Source organism: Melanostigma gelatinosum (assembly GCF_949748355.1).
Source record: "Melanostigma gelatinosum genome assembly, chromosome: 4".
NCBI lineage: Eukaryota > Metazoa > Chordata > Actinopteri > Perciformes > Zoarcidae > Melanostigma > Melanostigma gelatinosum.
Window position 1 is genome coordinate 8189318 of NC_136637.1, and position 13334 is coordinate 8202651.

Sequence of the window (13334 nt, forward strand, 5' to 3'; positions counted from 1 at the left end):
ACCCCCACTTAGGCTGAGGCCCGACGCCTGACGGTGATTTTTGGCCCGTCTGGGTGGCGAGTTTCACCAACAACCGGTGTGTAGCAGCCGTTAAAGCCAGAAATTGTGAACACACACACAGTGAACTGCAAACTGGCTGAGGAAAACGGGGGGGGGGGGGGGGGGGTGTTTTAGACCCTTCATTAGACCGAGAGGCTGGACTCTCCCTCTGACCCCTGAACTCCAGTCTGATCCCCCTCCCCTCCGCCGCTTTCCTCTTCCAAACCATAGGCGGGGAGCTGAGCGCACACACACACACAAACAGTGAACAGAGCAGCTCTCTCAGCCGTCTGTGTGTGTGTGTGTGTGAGGCATGTTGATGTCAGCACAGAGGAGCTCTCTCTGTCTCTCCGTTCACCGGCCTCAGTGCCAGTTGCCCTCGTCCGGTTGGCTCAACCAGCGACAAACTGTGCAGAAGCCTTTTTTTTTTTATTCTGTCGCCCTCTCTTCCAATTCATCCGAAGCTCGGTGGGACAGTGTGGTTTCCTCTGATTGATGAAACATAGTGGGGAGGAGAGGTGAGTCCTTTGAAGATGCCCCAAAAACCTTCACGTAAGGGATTCCCAGCATCTGAAAAGTGAACACATTTGCCAAAAAACATGATCTAGAAGTTTTCGATTGGCCTTGAAAAATAAATTTGACCGCCCAACTTCAAAGCTGACTCAAAATACAAACCACGCACTGACCTGTATTGATCACCGTTTAAACACTTTGGTAGAAATGGTTTTATTGAGCCGTTCTTTCTCGCTGCTGCTGAGCATGTCTTTATAATATTTGCTCTATTCTCTCTAAACACGAGCACTGCTCTTGACACACGCGTACTGTACCTGTGAGACGCACGTGTGCGGGTCACAGGGACGACATGACTGAAGCTTGTGATGTGTTCAGTGAGGAGGGACGACTGTGAGTTCTGTTCTGCTGCAGAACGCTGCCTGGCTCTCACTCGACACAGTCCTGGGCCAGTTAGCCCAGACGATGCTGTTGTTGTTATTACCTTAATAATGTAATGGACCAAACCACAAGAGACCCAGGTTGTAAAAAAAAGAACAAAGTTCTGAGTTCAGAAAGCCACTGAACCTTTTCTCTCTGCTTCACTCAGAATAGCTCAGCATTTCCTGAGTGTACACTGGATCCAAGCCTGCACAAACGCTCTCGCTCTCTCTCTTCCTCTTCCCCCCCCACTGGCCCGGGAGGGTGAGAAAGATGGAGGCTTGCTTAGAGAAGTCTTGGGTAATAAAAAAGATCGGTGGTGATAGTGAAGGTGACGTTTGGGAGAGGAGGAAACGGAGGTAAAAGTGTGAAGAGGGAGCGGTCGTTGAAAACACTGCCATGAGTTGAAGTCGCTGACGCTCAGAGAGAAAACGAAGGGGTGGGGGGGGGGGGCTGGTCGATATGACTCCATCCTTATACGGTCACATGCAGTCCTGGCACGAACACGGAGAGCCGAGTCGGGGAAAACATGCTCATTTAGAGCTTACGTAAACACACGCGGACCCACAGCCCGGGCAGGAAAATGAGAAGAACGCTGAGGAATGTCAGAGGGGAGTGTGTTGATAAATTCCTGAGCTTTTAGTGCTCCAAAAAAAATGACGCTGCACCTCCTGTAACGTCCAGAGATGCAGCGCTGAGCATTGCAGCGGTGTCGGGACCATCCTGTCTGTGGGACAGTCACTCCGTTTAGACAATTTAAGGAAATGAAAGACTCATGAAGCAGCGGGAGGTCTTGATTGCCGAACACGTCGCACTCGCACTCCATTTCCCAAACCTAGTTTCCCGAACTAACTATTGTATGCATTATTTTTCACAACTGCATGGTTCATAGTGGATTAACACACTCATAGGATGGCCACACCTTACAATATACCGCTTCAATGTTTGAACAAACATTACTTTTGTACGAGGAATTGATGAAAATAATAAAAGCAGTCAGAAGATGAATGTGTCTCGTCTTTTTTGACACAGAGGACAACTATGATGTGTGCGCCATCTGCCTGGACGACTATGAAGAAGGGGACAAACTCCGAGTCCTGCCATGTTCTCACGGTGAGTCTCAACACTCGTAAAATGTTGACTCATTATTCAGAATGTGAATAACCGTTTCTGCCTTTGTTGTCCGCAGCGTACCACAGTAAGTGTGTGGACCCCTGGCTGACCAAAACCAAGAAGACGTGTCCGGTGTGCAAGCAGAAGGTGGTCCCCTCGCAGGGCGACTCCGACTCCGACTCCGAGGAGGGCGAGAGCGGCCCCGACGAGAACGAGGAGGTGTCGGAGAGCACCCCCCTGCTGCGCTCCCTGGCCTCCACCAGCGCCCACTCCTTCGGCACCATGTCGGGGGCGTCGCGCTCGGCGCCCGACCAGGAGTCCTCCGACTACGAGGACGACGAGCTGGACAGCAGCGACAGCGAGGAGGTGACGGTGGAGACCGTGGTGGTGCAGATGCAGCAGCCGTGCTCCGAAGGCCTCGAGCACGACCCGCCCCGGGCTTGATCCGGCCGACCCGATTGGTCACCGAATCGCACCCCCTCCGCCTGAAGAGACTTTTGTTGGGGGTCACGAAACAGTTTCATCTTTTCCGTCACTGCTTAAAAGACATTGTAATTTATCTCCGCCCTATAAGTTCAGTTACAAATCTTAAATTGGTTTTTTTACATGATTTCGGATAAAGGGCTGATTGTGACAGCGAGTCGGTGAGCATGCCGTAGATCTGACAGACACTGATGTACAGTAGACTTTTATACTGTACTTATATAAAAGATGTTCACAAATTAGCGGGAAAGTCCTAGACACACAAGACGACGCTTCTTCATTCATAAAGTGTATATAAAACGTATAAATCACAGCTTTGATTATCTCCTAACCCACATGTTTCACACAACGGAGGAAAGTTTCATTATTGTACATACATGTTCCTGCTACACAGACACTCTATGAACGCGCTATGCAGCATCCTTTTTGTAAAACAATTAAAGATTCAGCAAGTGTAGAAAGATTTGAAGCCACAGCAATATGGGTTTTTTGCCAATTTATTTCTAGCGGCTTGTGAAGGAGCCTGCACTTTGTGCCACGGTGTATCTGTTAGTGAGTCACTAAGAGGAGCTGAAGCCACAGACGAAGCAGAAAGAATGTGCTCTCCTTGTGACGTCACATTCTGTTTAAGATGTGGAGACAAGCTGCCTGTGGCGAACTTCAGACCGATCACTCCATTTAACACACGGTTATTTGTGGCTAGGCCTTGTAATACACATTAACTGACCATATCTCATTTTAATGCAGTTTATAGTATAATCTTTGTCATAACATGGCTTGATGTTTGTTTTGTTCATGAAACCTGTTGCCTTTTTCAGTTGATGTATTTTGTCTCGTCAGTGTTTTCTTGCTCATGTTAAATACAAATTTACTTCAAGGAAACATCATGGTTAAGAAATATTGACTCAGTTTTTATGACGGAGGATAGCTATTGTAATATAGCGAACAGACGTTCGTCCTACTACTTCCCAATTCAGTCTGTAGATTTGTCACAAAATGTACAGCTGCAGTGTTCACCATGTTCAGTAATGAGCCGATTATCTGATAGTCAGCCCGACAGAAGTCCGGCACGGCACCGCTACACTCGTCAGATGTCACAGACTCCGTTAAACACTGAGGTTTTCAGTGCACCAGAGTGTCCGGCCGGGGACCTTTGTTGCAGTTAATTTCACATTACCTATTTCATAAAAAGGCATTAAACACCCCAAAATATTAGAACATCCCATGGTCCATTTAGGAGACATCCTGGAGCTTTTTGTCCTGGATGTGTAACATTTCAATGACATCTTATCCATGTTGAGTTTCAAACCTCCATCTGATATCAAAAGCTACAGACCAGCTCAAGACTTGACCTCAGGTTGAGGTTGTCAGCATTTTTGAAACGTGAACATCTTTACAATAACTCAGAACAACGTGGCCCGTCCTGGTCCATTTTCTGAGACTGTCAGTTTACTGACTCAGCTCAATTCTAGACTTCCTAACATTTAATTTGACCTGCCAAGCAGGCTCCCCGTTTTCAGTCTTTGTGCTAAGCTAAGTCCAGCATCATCTCATTATAATGCAAGTAATGTAAAACGAGAACAATCCTGCATGATAATAAAAGGCAGCAAACATTTATCTGGTTGGAATAAATTTATTTGATCTGTCTGTAAACAAGGTGATAAATCAATTTATGGCATTTCTTGGGTTTATGCATATGAAATCAGATGCATTAAAAAGAAAGAAAAAAAAGTGGTGAAGAAAAAGGAAATTAACATTAACAGGACTTGAAACTTTGTTTTGTAGTGAGTACACAGATCCCACAAGGCCTAAACATTGGAGCTGAAGCTAAAAAAGAAGTACCAATGAAAGGATTCTTTAGTGGACAAGATCCATCTTAGGACAGAAACAGATCTCGATTATGGCACAAGGATACACAGGTTCTGCAGTTAAGCTTCAACAAGACAACCAGAAGATTTTGTTCCAACCAATCCCATTGAGTGTCGTTTCTACTTTTGAAAGGTTTTACAGTTAGCAGTGCTGACAGACCGTGTGATACCCCAGAGCTCAGCTGACTAGAGAGTAAAAGGCAATTTATTCCACAGTTTTGTAGTTTTCAACACAGCATGGTTTGTACAAATGCAGTCGTTCTCTTAAGACAAAAAAAAAAAAAAAAAAGAACACTGAGAATTTTCTTCATATACTCCCACCCTCACCTCCCCTGTAGCGTCATGTTTTTAGTGTTATTATCTCGTAACGGTTCATCAGGTAAAAGTGAGAAGTCATCCTTCACTTGGTCCTATATATAAAAAAAAAAAAAATTCTAACTGGACACGCTCCAGATGTTGTATGCTGGGAAATAGTCCAAAAATGGCAGACTTTCACAAAAAAAAAAAAAAAATTACAGGAGCTGGCGAACCAAACGGTATCAAGTGCCTGAGCCATGGTTACTGTGGAATGTCCATGGTTGGTACTCGTCTGGTTGGGGAAGAGATGCTACCAGCATTTGGGCAACACCAATGCGCCGGCTCATGATCGTCAACTGAACCGATCTAAGCACCCTCCCACCCCGCCCTTTCATCAAATGCATTTAGGACCGCACAGTGGGTCTGAAAGGAGAGGGGTTGGGGACTGGTTGGTTGGTTGATTTGAAGACGAGTCTCCTGCAAAGGTTTGTAATAAACGGGATGGGGGAAAGGGGCGGGACTAAACTTTTTTTGGCGAGAGTGGGGGGGGAGGGGAAACAGTGGACCGACATTCGCAGTCTCCCCTTCCACACGAAATGGAAATTAAACAGGAAGACACGACAAGCTCAGTTACCGCTCGAGTGCTTAAGTCGTCAGCTGCTCGGGGAGGAGTGTACGATCGGGTTTGGGAGAGATTAAGTCATGGGCACCACGATAGAGAAAAAAGAAAAAATATATCTACTTCAAATTGACAGTAAAGCTTTTATTGTCTCGAGTGTTTTGCCAGATCTTTCTTAGCTGTACAGATTCATCATGACATCCTGTTGGCAACATGCTCTTCTTTGCTGTGGATCAACTTGTAGTGCTCAAGAGGACACAGCACGGGTGTGCTGAGGGGACAGGAAGAGGGGAACAACATATGGGGAGGAGAGACGGCAGAAAAAAGAAGAAAAATGAAGCTACCAACTAGGACTGGAGTAGTGTGAAATGCAACAGGGTGGTAAGGGTGAGCTGTTAGGTGGCTGGGTACAGGCTGCTTTAGTATCCGGACTTCCTCAGGTAATCAGCCATATCAAATGCTTTCTTGTTGAGCTTCCCTCCATGGACACCTTCCTTCCCCATGACAACAACCAATGCTGGAGTACACAAGGAAAAAAAACAAAATAAATGAACAGACATGTGATAGCAGGACTGGAAAAGAATATACACTTTGTTTTGTTATTGCCACCCTGCTAAATGTGGGGCTACATGGTTGAGAACGGAGCCTAAACCGTCGCTTTGTTAGAAATGCTCCGTTTGGATCAAACGTGGGCGCGACAGTAATTTGTTTAGTTTGTGGTTTTTAAAGTCTTGGTTTTTTTCCTCTCCCTCAACTCTCCACATAAGCTACGTGAAAACTAAACTAGAACCCTGAATCCCTCAAGTATTTTGCCATGGAGAATGCCTTCTTATTCAATCCGCCTCCATGGACCCCTTCTTTGCCCATTACCAAGACCAAGACTGAAAGAAAAGAGACAGAAGGGACATTTAGAGAAGGTGCACAGATCACACACAGTGAAAAGAGAAGAGCCAGAAGCAGCAGGCGGACAAGACGGCTACAGAGCAGCACGATGCACAGAAACCATAGTGGAGCTTTGGGCTGAAGGCGGCATCGAGCCTAAACATTCAGTTTCAGATCAGTGCTGCTGGTGAAACAAGACATTACAAGTGGGAAGAGGGAGAGTACAGTGGGAGCACACATGTAAAGGATGCATGCAAAGCTGTTTCAGTCTCTACAGTTGGGATGCGCAGAGGCTCAGAGCTGTAGTTTAAAATGTAATTTTAGAGTGAAAGCAATGTTTGATACGTCATGAACTATTGATTAGCAGGGCGCTCATTGTGCACTGGCCTCACGGTAAGGATCAGTATTTGACCGAGTTGTGCTACAGCTACACAAACTTTCACAAAGTCATGTTTAGATAGTCAGACTGAGTCCCATTATTTTTTTTGAAAATGGCTGAATCCAACATTGAGCGCTTCAATATACCCTTTCCTTAAAGTAAATATAAAATGTACACTAGAGCTGGACAATATATTGTTTGCCATTACTCCTACATATCTAAGACAGCAAGTCCCAGCCAAAGTTTGCACACCTGTCAAGAGGTAAATTTACTCATCCAAATGTTTGCCAAATCAGCTTCTTGCTCACTTTAGATAGCCAAGCAACCAGGTTGTTTGGGTGTGTGACAGATTTAAGTAGCTTGGTGTTCCATCTCCCAGTCTGTACTTTGAGTTTATTGCACTCGTCTTTGTTTCATTTGTAATCAAAACACAATGCCAGCAGCAAAGACTAGGAAAGTGAAGGTCCTACTGGATACTAAACCATGCAGACACAGCAACATGCTTCGTGGTACCTCTCCTCAATACACGCAAGAGCCCTGAAGAGCCTGAATAAGCCTTTCACCAGGAATAGAGTGGAAGCAGCAGGTGAGCAGGGGGAAGATTCATAACTTGAGGGTAGAGAGTGTGTTAACAAGGAAAGAGGTAGATTCATGCACTTAAGATAGTTTTTAGGAAGTCCTGGCCCAGTGTGGAGAATAGGAACCAGCTGCAGTCTCACCTTTAAGTTTTAGTAGTGGGGAGGACAGGGCATCGGGGCCCATACAGGAAATATGAAAACTCACAACTCTCAGGCAAACTCTTTAAAAAAAATTTAAAAAAAAGGACTTAACTCGACTTCTTTGTACCATAAAGAAATTGGTAAGAATTGAGGTATTGATTGTTGCTCATGTAAAGCGTGGCCTCCTCCAAAATGTCCATTTTGACAAAACATTGACCAAGAACATTGAACGCTTTCTGTTGTAAAAGAAATAAGTAGGCATCTATCCTGTGGTACCGCATGGTAGTTTAGTGACAGTCTGGACTTATATAATTTATTCAATTGATAAATAAGTCAGGAGCCCGGAAACATTAAATCTCTCTAGAGAACTTGTATACACGATAGATCCTAAAGAGGGGGACATGTGACAAACGTGTTAGCAATTATTTAGGATTGTTATTAGTTAATCTGTAAGATGTCTAGTCTTCCTTCCGCTAACAAAACATGCATCATAAAAATGATATTAAACTGCAATACCGCTATAATTAGCATGGAAGACAATGATACTTCAAAAGGCATTTCCATCACCCTTCTGATATGAATCTGCCCCCTACCACTATCGAAGTATTACTTAGCGGAGATGCAGTTTTCTATGGTAATAAAATGACATCCAAGGGTAATATCCTGTGAGTTACAGACATTAAACACCGGTGTCTTATACTGAGGAAAGGCGCATTCAAGATCTATCACACATGCACAACATAAGTTTATAAATGTTGTTAAACTAATGGTGCCATGTCAAAGCAGGCTACGCTGTCACTGCAGCACTACTAAACTGTAACAAACACTGAACGTGGCGCTCACCTTTGGAGGCTTTGCCTAGAGAAATGTTGTATGTTGGCTCTCCTCCATGACTCTTTGTCCGGATGTCCATTGTCCAGTCGCTGTCAGTTTGGATGCTGTCTCTGATTACGGAGCACTTCTTATTGCCTAAGGTTATCCCAGTGGTGAAGAATCCCATGCGGTCCTTTCCTGTTAACACGTCAATTTCTTCAGGCTGCGGGGGGGGGGGGGGGGGGGGGGGGGGACGACACACAAAAATCAAGAAGTCAAGTACAACTCTATAAATTCAAAATGATTAATGCAGACAGAGACTCAAGTCTTTTGGGGTTCTTTTTTGTGGCCGTCATACTCACAACATAATTCTCAATTAGTGCATTAAGTGCGGGCACTGTGAAGCCTTTTGAGAAGACACGCTATACAAATAAACAGCTCATTATTCTGCCTCTTAGCTCCGTTATTCTTGTTTTTTTAGGCATTTTAAGACTAGGACTACAATTATTTAGTGAAGCAAACTACTAACTCGCACAACACAACAAATGAATCATAAACCATGCACTTATGAAGAGATAGGCATTCAAGTATACGAATTTAGAAAAAGAGCATTGTGTGGACTGAATCAGGTTACATTTCAGATGGCTAGCTAAGGATTTCCTTGAAGTCATATATCCTCGCAGAAAGATTATTAAGTAAAATGTAATTTAACCTTTCCCTCCTTTTACCTACTACATGCAATTGTGGTAATCTAGGAATTAAAGCATGTGCTAATGCGGACCGTTTCTAGTGCAGCAGCTAAATGTGAAATGTATGAAGCATATACATTTACACCAGAACATCACAAGGAGTAGTAACGCAAATGTAAATGATTAAATCCTTAATCAAGCTGCACAAAACAGTCATCTACAAAAACGAAAAAGACATTTAAGTCTACTTGACTATTTTTCCAAGAAAAGGGGTTAGCATTCAATACTGTTTTTTTATTCTAACTTGCCAAGTTGGTCAAGAGTAGTGATAACAGTAGATAATACAGTAGTGTAACTAGTGAGAAAGGATGTCCAGTCTGTTTAAAGACACAGCTGACTCCAATATACAAGAGCTGGCAAGTCCTGAAATCTCAGAGGCCCAGTCCAGCTGCCAAAACACAATGCTGAAAAATCTGATACAAAAATGTTTGTCTACTTTTATTATACGTTTGAGACCACTACTGCTTACTTGTGCAAAAAATAAATAATAATAATATGTATTGACCGTATTGTAATGTTTTTACGGTTTATTCTTTGAACCGATCTACAGAACAAAAGGCGTCGCCCTGTAACACCAGAAGTGCACAGTCATGGCACACAGGAACTCCTTCAGGAAAACACGAGAAACGCAAAGGATTTCTACTAACGTTAGCTCACATAGCGTTAGCATGGCGGCTAGCAGCATGTATGGGCCCGGTCAGCCAATGTAATTACCGCTTTTAGAGGCCCAATGTCATGTTCCCGAAAACTTGCACCGTAGTTTCACTTTTTTTATTTTACTAACCGCATTCCTATAGTCTGCTTTGTTTAACAAATTCCGCGGAGCTGGAGAGAGGAGGGTGGCTAACACTGGCAGCAAGCTAGTCAGCAGGGTCCAGCTAAATATTACGACACGTTTTTTTTGGATTCAACCAATGACTCATGGTGTATTCACCTACACACATTCGAATTATTGACTAATCATTTATTTAATAGACAAAATGGAGGCACATGGACGCGCCAGAGACTATTGTTTAGCAGAGTTAGCGTCACAAAACGTTAAACGCTGCAGTGTTATCGGGTTTACGTGCAGCCGTTTAAATACACTGTTCAAACGTGGACCACTGCTACACATGTTACCCGTGACAAAAATGAACAAAATGAATGGAGAGTGTGTCCGCCATCTTGGAAAGTAAGGGGCGGTAGCGGCGGTGAGATTCACAGAAGCCGAATGGGCGAAAACTAGAAAGACAGAGCACGCCAGCGCGTGAAGAACGCACGTGAGCACCGCTAACGTTGCGCTACTAGCGTTAGCCGAGCATGATTTTCCAACGGGGATGACCAGCCTGATTTGAGCTAAAACCGCGAGCTGTAGTTTGATAACCAATGTTCAGCAATACCATTGGTAGGCGATGTTGCATGCCTAAGTTAAACGTTACTATAAAGCACAAAATCCGAATTTATTTATTATTTAAAAAAGCAAGGTTTGCTTTGTCCGACGTGGTCATATTATCAGACCGGCATCACAAGCACACAGGGCTAGTTTAAGCTAACGTTAGCTAGCTAGCTCCATTAGCTTGAGTTCGCGGCACTGGCTTTGGCAATTTCCGGCTGGTCTGGTGGTGATTTCTAAAGACAAAATAATGTTAACACTGGGACCACAGAGTGTGGTTAATTTACCGGAAATGGTAAAACTGCTACAAAGACGGGTTGAAAAGCAACGGTGCATATGTGCTAATGAAGCTGGATTGTGACCAACGGATACCATGTGTACCACACACACACCACTCGTCTTATCCCCATTCAACATGGCCTGGCTATGCAGACAAACGCACCGGCATGGAAATGTACTTTTTCCTTCCCGTGTCACCACAGATACTGACACACACATAGCATACTAACCGTCATATTGGCAAAGGTACCGCCGGCGTTCGATGCCCAGACGTATTTGGCGTCTGTGTACCCAACAATGGCCGCGTCCTGGCAGTTGCCATCAGCCAGCAGGTTGTCCACGTAGCTTTGCCAGGACATGTTTGTGAGATTAGTTCAAAGATGCAAGAAAATACGTAGGGTTCGAGTTAAGTCACAAACGTCTCTTGAGCGACGAAGAAGCGGTGATGAAATCTGTATTTATCAGCGGTTTAACGGGCCTCCAGCAAGCAGAACCCCCCCCCGACTCCGTCACGTCTCGGCTTTCTTCTGGTCTAGGAAACGAAGAAAAAGCCGCTGCAATCGTACAGGCGCTTGGGTGTAGTCTCCAATAAATCACTCCGCTTACGTCGTTGTTCGCCCTACATCGTGTTAATATACTGCCCGGCGGATGAATATATCGTGGCAAAAAGCTAGACGGACTATTTCCTTCCCCACTACATGAAATACTTGTTACAGCTTGCCATTGTTTCCATATATGTGTGTACGTTTACATTTTAAGCGTAGCTTTCACTCCAGAATGTCTGCCAGAGATTGAGCAGCAGGGATGTTGTTGTTGGTTCCATTCACCATTTTCTTTGTGAGTTTTCCATCATTCTAGTCTGGGATACATCTTCATAATGTAAAATCCTTGTGTGTACTACACCAAGTATCACTAACTTGGTAAAGAATTGTGGGATAGGGCCTTTTTGGGAGCAACTTGTTTTTCTGAAAATATATTAGTTTTTTTTCACACTGTTAGTTGTTAACCTTATAAAAAATTCTACATTTTATTGCCCTTTCAGCATAGTTTTTGCTTTGGTGAGCTCACATAAAAAGAACAAAACCGAAACCAGCACATCACATGCAGTACCTACACTGAGACATGAAACAAGTGCTAAAACATAAAACAATAAAACCTTTAAATAAACAATCCTACCCTTTCTCCTCTCATCTGTGCGCACTAACTGTGAAAGTAGTAGAACACACAGACAGACTGTAAACCCTGCAGATTTGAACTGAAAAGAAAGACTGAAATGTTTAAGAGTTTGTATGTCTGAAATGCTGCATCACTGTGTGAGGTTTATCCAGGAATTCTAATAACTTTTTTTTCAACCGTTTCACCATTAGTAGCACAAGTTCACACCTGGGAGCCACTTCTGTTGAGCAGGTGTACACGAGCAAAGGCACCTTGTTCAAATCAACCACAGTTAAGGAGTGAATGGAGAGCATTAATCAGCAACTTTCACCGCTCAGATAAACCTGACTCCCAAATGCATGACGCACGAGTGATATCAAATCAATCATTTACATTCAGACTAATGTAAAACTAAATGTAAATGAGAAACTGGACAACTACTGCAAGTGAGATGACTTAACGTCACTGAGCTCAGTTCATGTTCATACTGCAGGGGTTATGCTTGTTCGTTATTTACATGCACCACATGCACATCTTCCTTCATCAGTCTTTTTGGAGCCCTACATCATGTGACGGTTTTATCTTTAAATAGAAACTTCCAGTGAATTCCTTCTCTTCTCTCCCTCCCCGGGAAGACTGAGTGCAGAAAGAAAGTTATTAATTGACCAGGCAGAAGGAAGAGAGCGGGACTTGTGTGACACACCCATATCATATTCTCCCATTGGATAGTCAGTTTCCATGGCCACCTCTGTTTTGCACTTCTGCTCCGTCAAAATAATATCACTCAGGCTGCACATGGAGATACAGAAAGGAGCTAGCTTGTTTGCTTTAGCAAAGGCTTGGTTTTGAGCAAGGCCATTAGCATCGTGTATTGTCATCATAACAACTGGATAACACAGATAGACAGAGCAAGTTGCAATTCTCCTGTTTTCCTGCTACCTCAAAAACTATTTTTTTTCTTTTATGGTGTCCATATTTTTTCCATGCATATAAGTTTGAGCATATTTCAATGTACTGTTAGGTGATAAAAAAACAAAACCTTGTGGTTTTCTCTGTTAAAGACAATAGATCAGTATAGTGCACACTCTGACTCTGGACTGTGACTTCCTGTCAGCTCAGCAGGCAGATGTACCATGTGCCTGCAACAAATTTACAACTTAGCACATTGTTATTTTTCCCGTCTACCTTGCCTCGACATAGAAAGCCCATTTTCCCCACCGCGATGAAAATAATGAAGATCCTGTAAGTCATTATAATGAGAAACTTTCTCAAAATAATGACTTATGAGGTACTAAGTCATTATTATAAGATGCTGTGTAATATTTATGAGATTCTAAGTCATAATTCTGAGGTACTAAGTCATTATTTTGAGAAAGTTTCTCATTATAATGACGGACAGGATCTTTATTTTTTCATCACAGTGACGGAAATGGGCTTCCATAACATACATGTATTTCTAATGAAGTAAAAGGAAAGGAGGTCTGTAAAAAGGCACTTGTACTTTTGCACTCAAGCTGCTGATAGCCAGCATTGTGTGCTTTTATGGCTTGCGACACCATAAAACAAGGCAATCCATACTTCTCATTCCACCTGCATGCAGAGTAGTTCAGCAAACAAATAGTTTGCTCTTTTTAGGG

The 13334-nt window shown here is 43.5% G+C and overlaps 2 protein-coding genes across 3 annotated transcripts in view; one reads left to right on the forward strand and one right to left on the reverse strand.

Annotated features, from left to right (window-relative positions):
• Positions 1 to 4091, forward strand: part of rnf13 (ring finger protein 13) — a 33858-nt gene extending 29767 nt beyond the window's left edge. The window contains exons 9-10 of the mRNA XM_079267629.1: positions 2002 to 2082; positions 2159 to 4091. Of these exons, the coding sequence (XP_079123755.1) occupies positions 2002 to 2082; positions 2159 to 2526 (449 nt within the window). The 3' untranslated portion in view covers positions 2527 to 4091. The remainder of the gene's footprint in view (positions 1 to 2001; positions 2083 to 2158) is intronic.
• A 1387-nt stretch (positions 4092 to 5478) lies between these two features.
• Positions 5479 to 11131, reverse strand: pfn2b (profilin 2b). Of its 2 annotated transcripts, none has more exons than XM_079267630.1 (3): positions 10773 to 11131; positions 8173 to 8365; positions 5479 to 5866 (listed from the first exon to the last, which is right to left on the reverse strand). In XM_079267630.1, the coding sequence occupies exons 1-3, from the start codon at positions 10899 to 10901 to the stop codon at positions 5769 to 5771; spliced, it is 420 nt and encodes a 139-aa protein (XP_079123756.1). In that variant the 5' UTR covers positions 10902 to 11131; the 3' UTR covers positions 5479 to 5768. The 2 variants fall into 2 exon arrangements, with proteins under 2 accessions (XP_079123756.1, XP_079123757.1); XM_079267631.1 differs by lacking the exon at positions 5479 to 5866 and adding an exon at positions 5873 to 6230.
• Positions 11132 to 13334: the final 2203 nt, after the last annotated feature.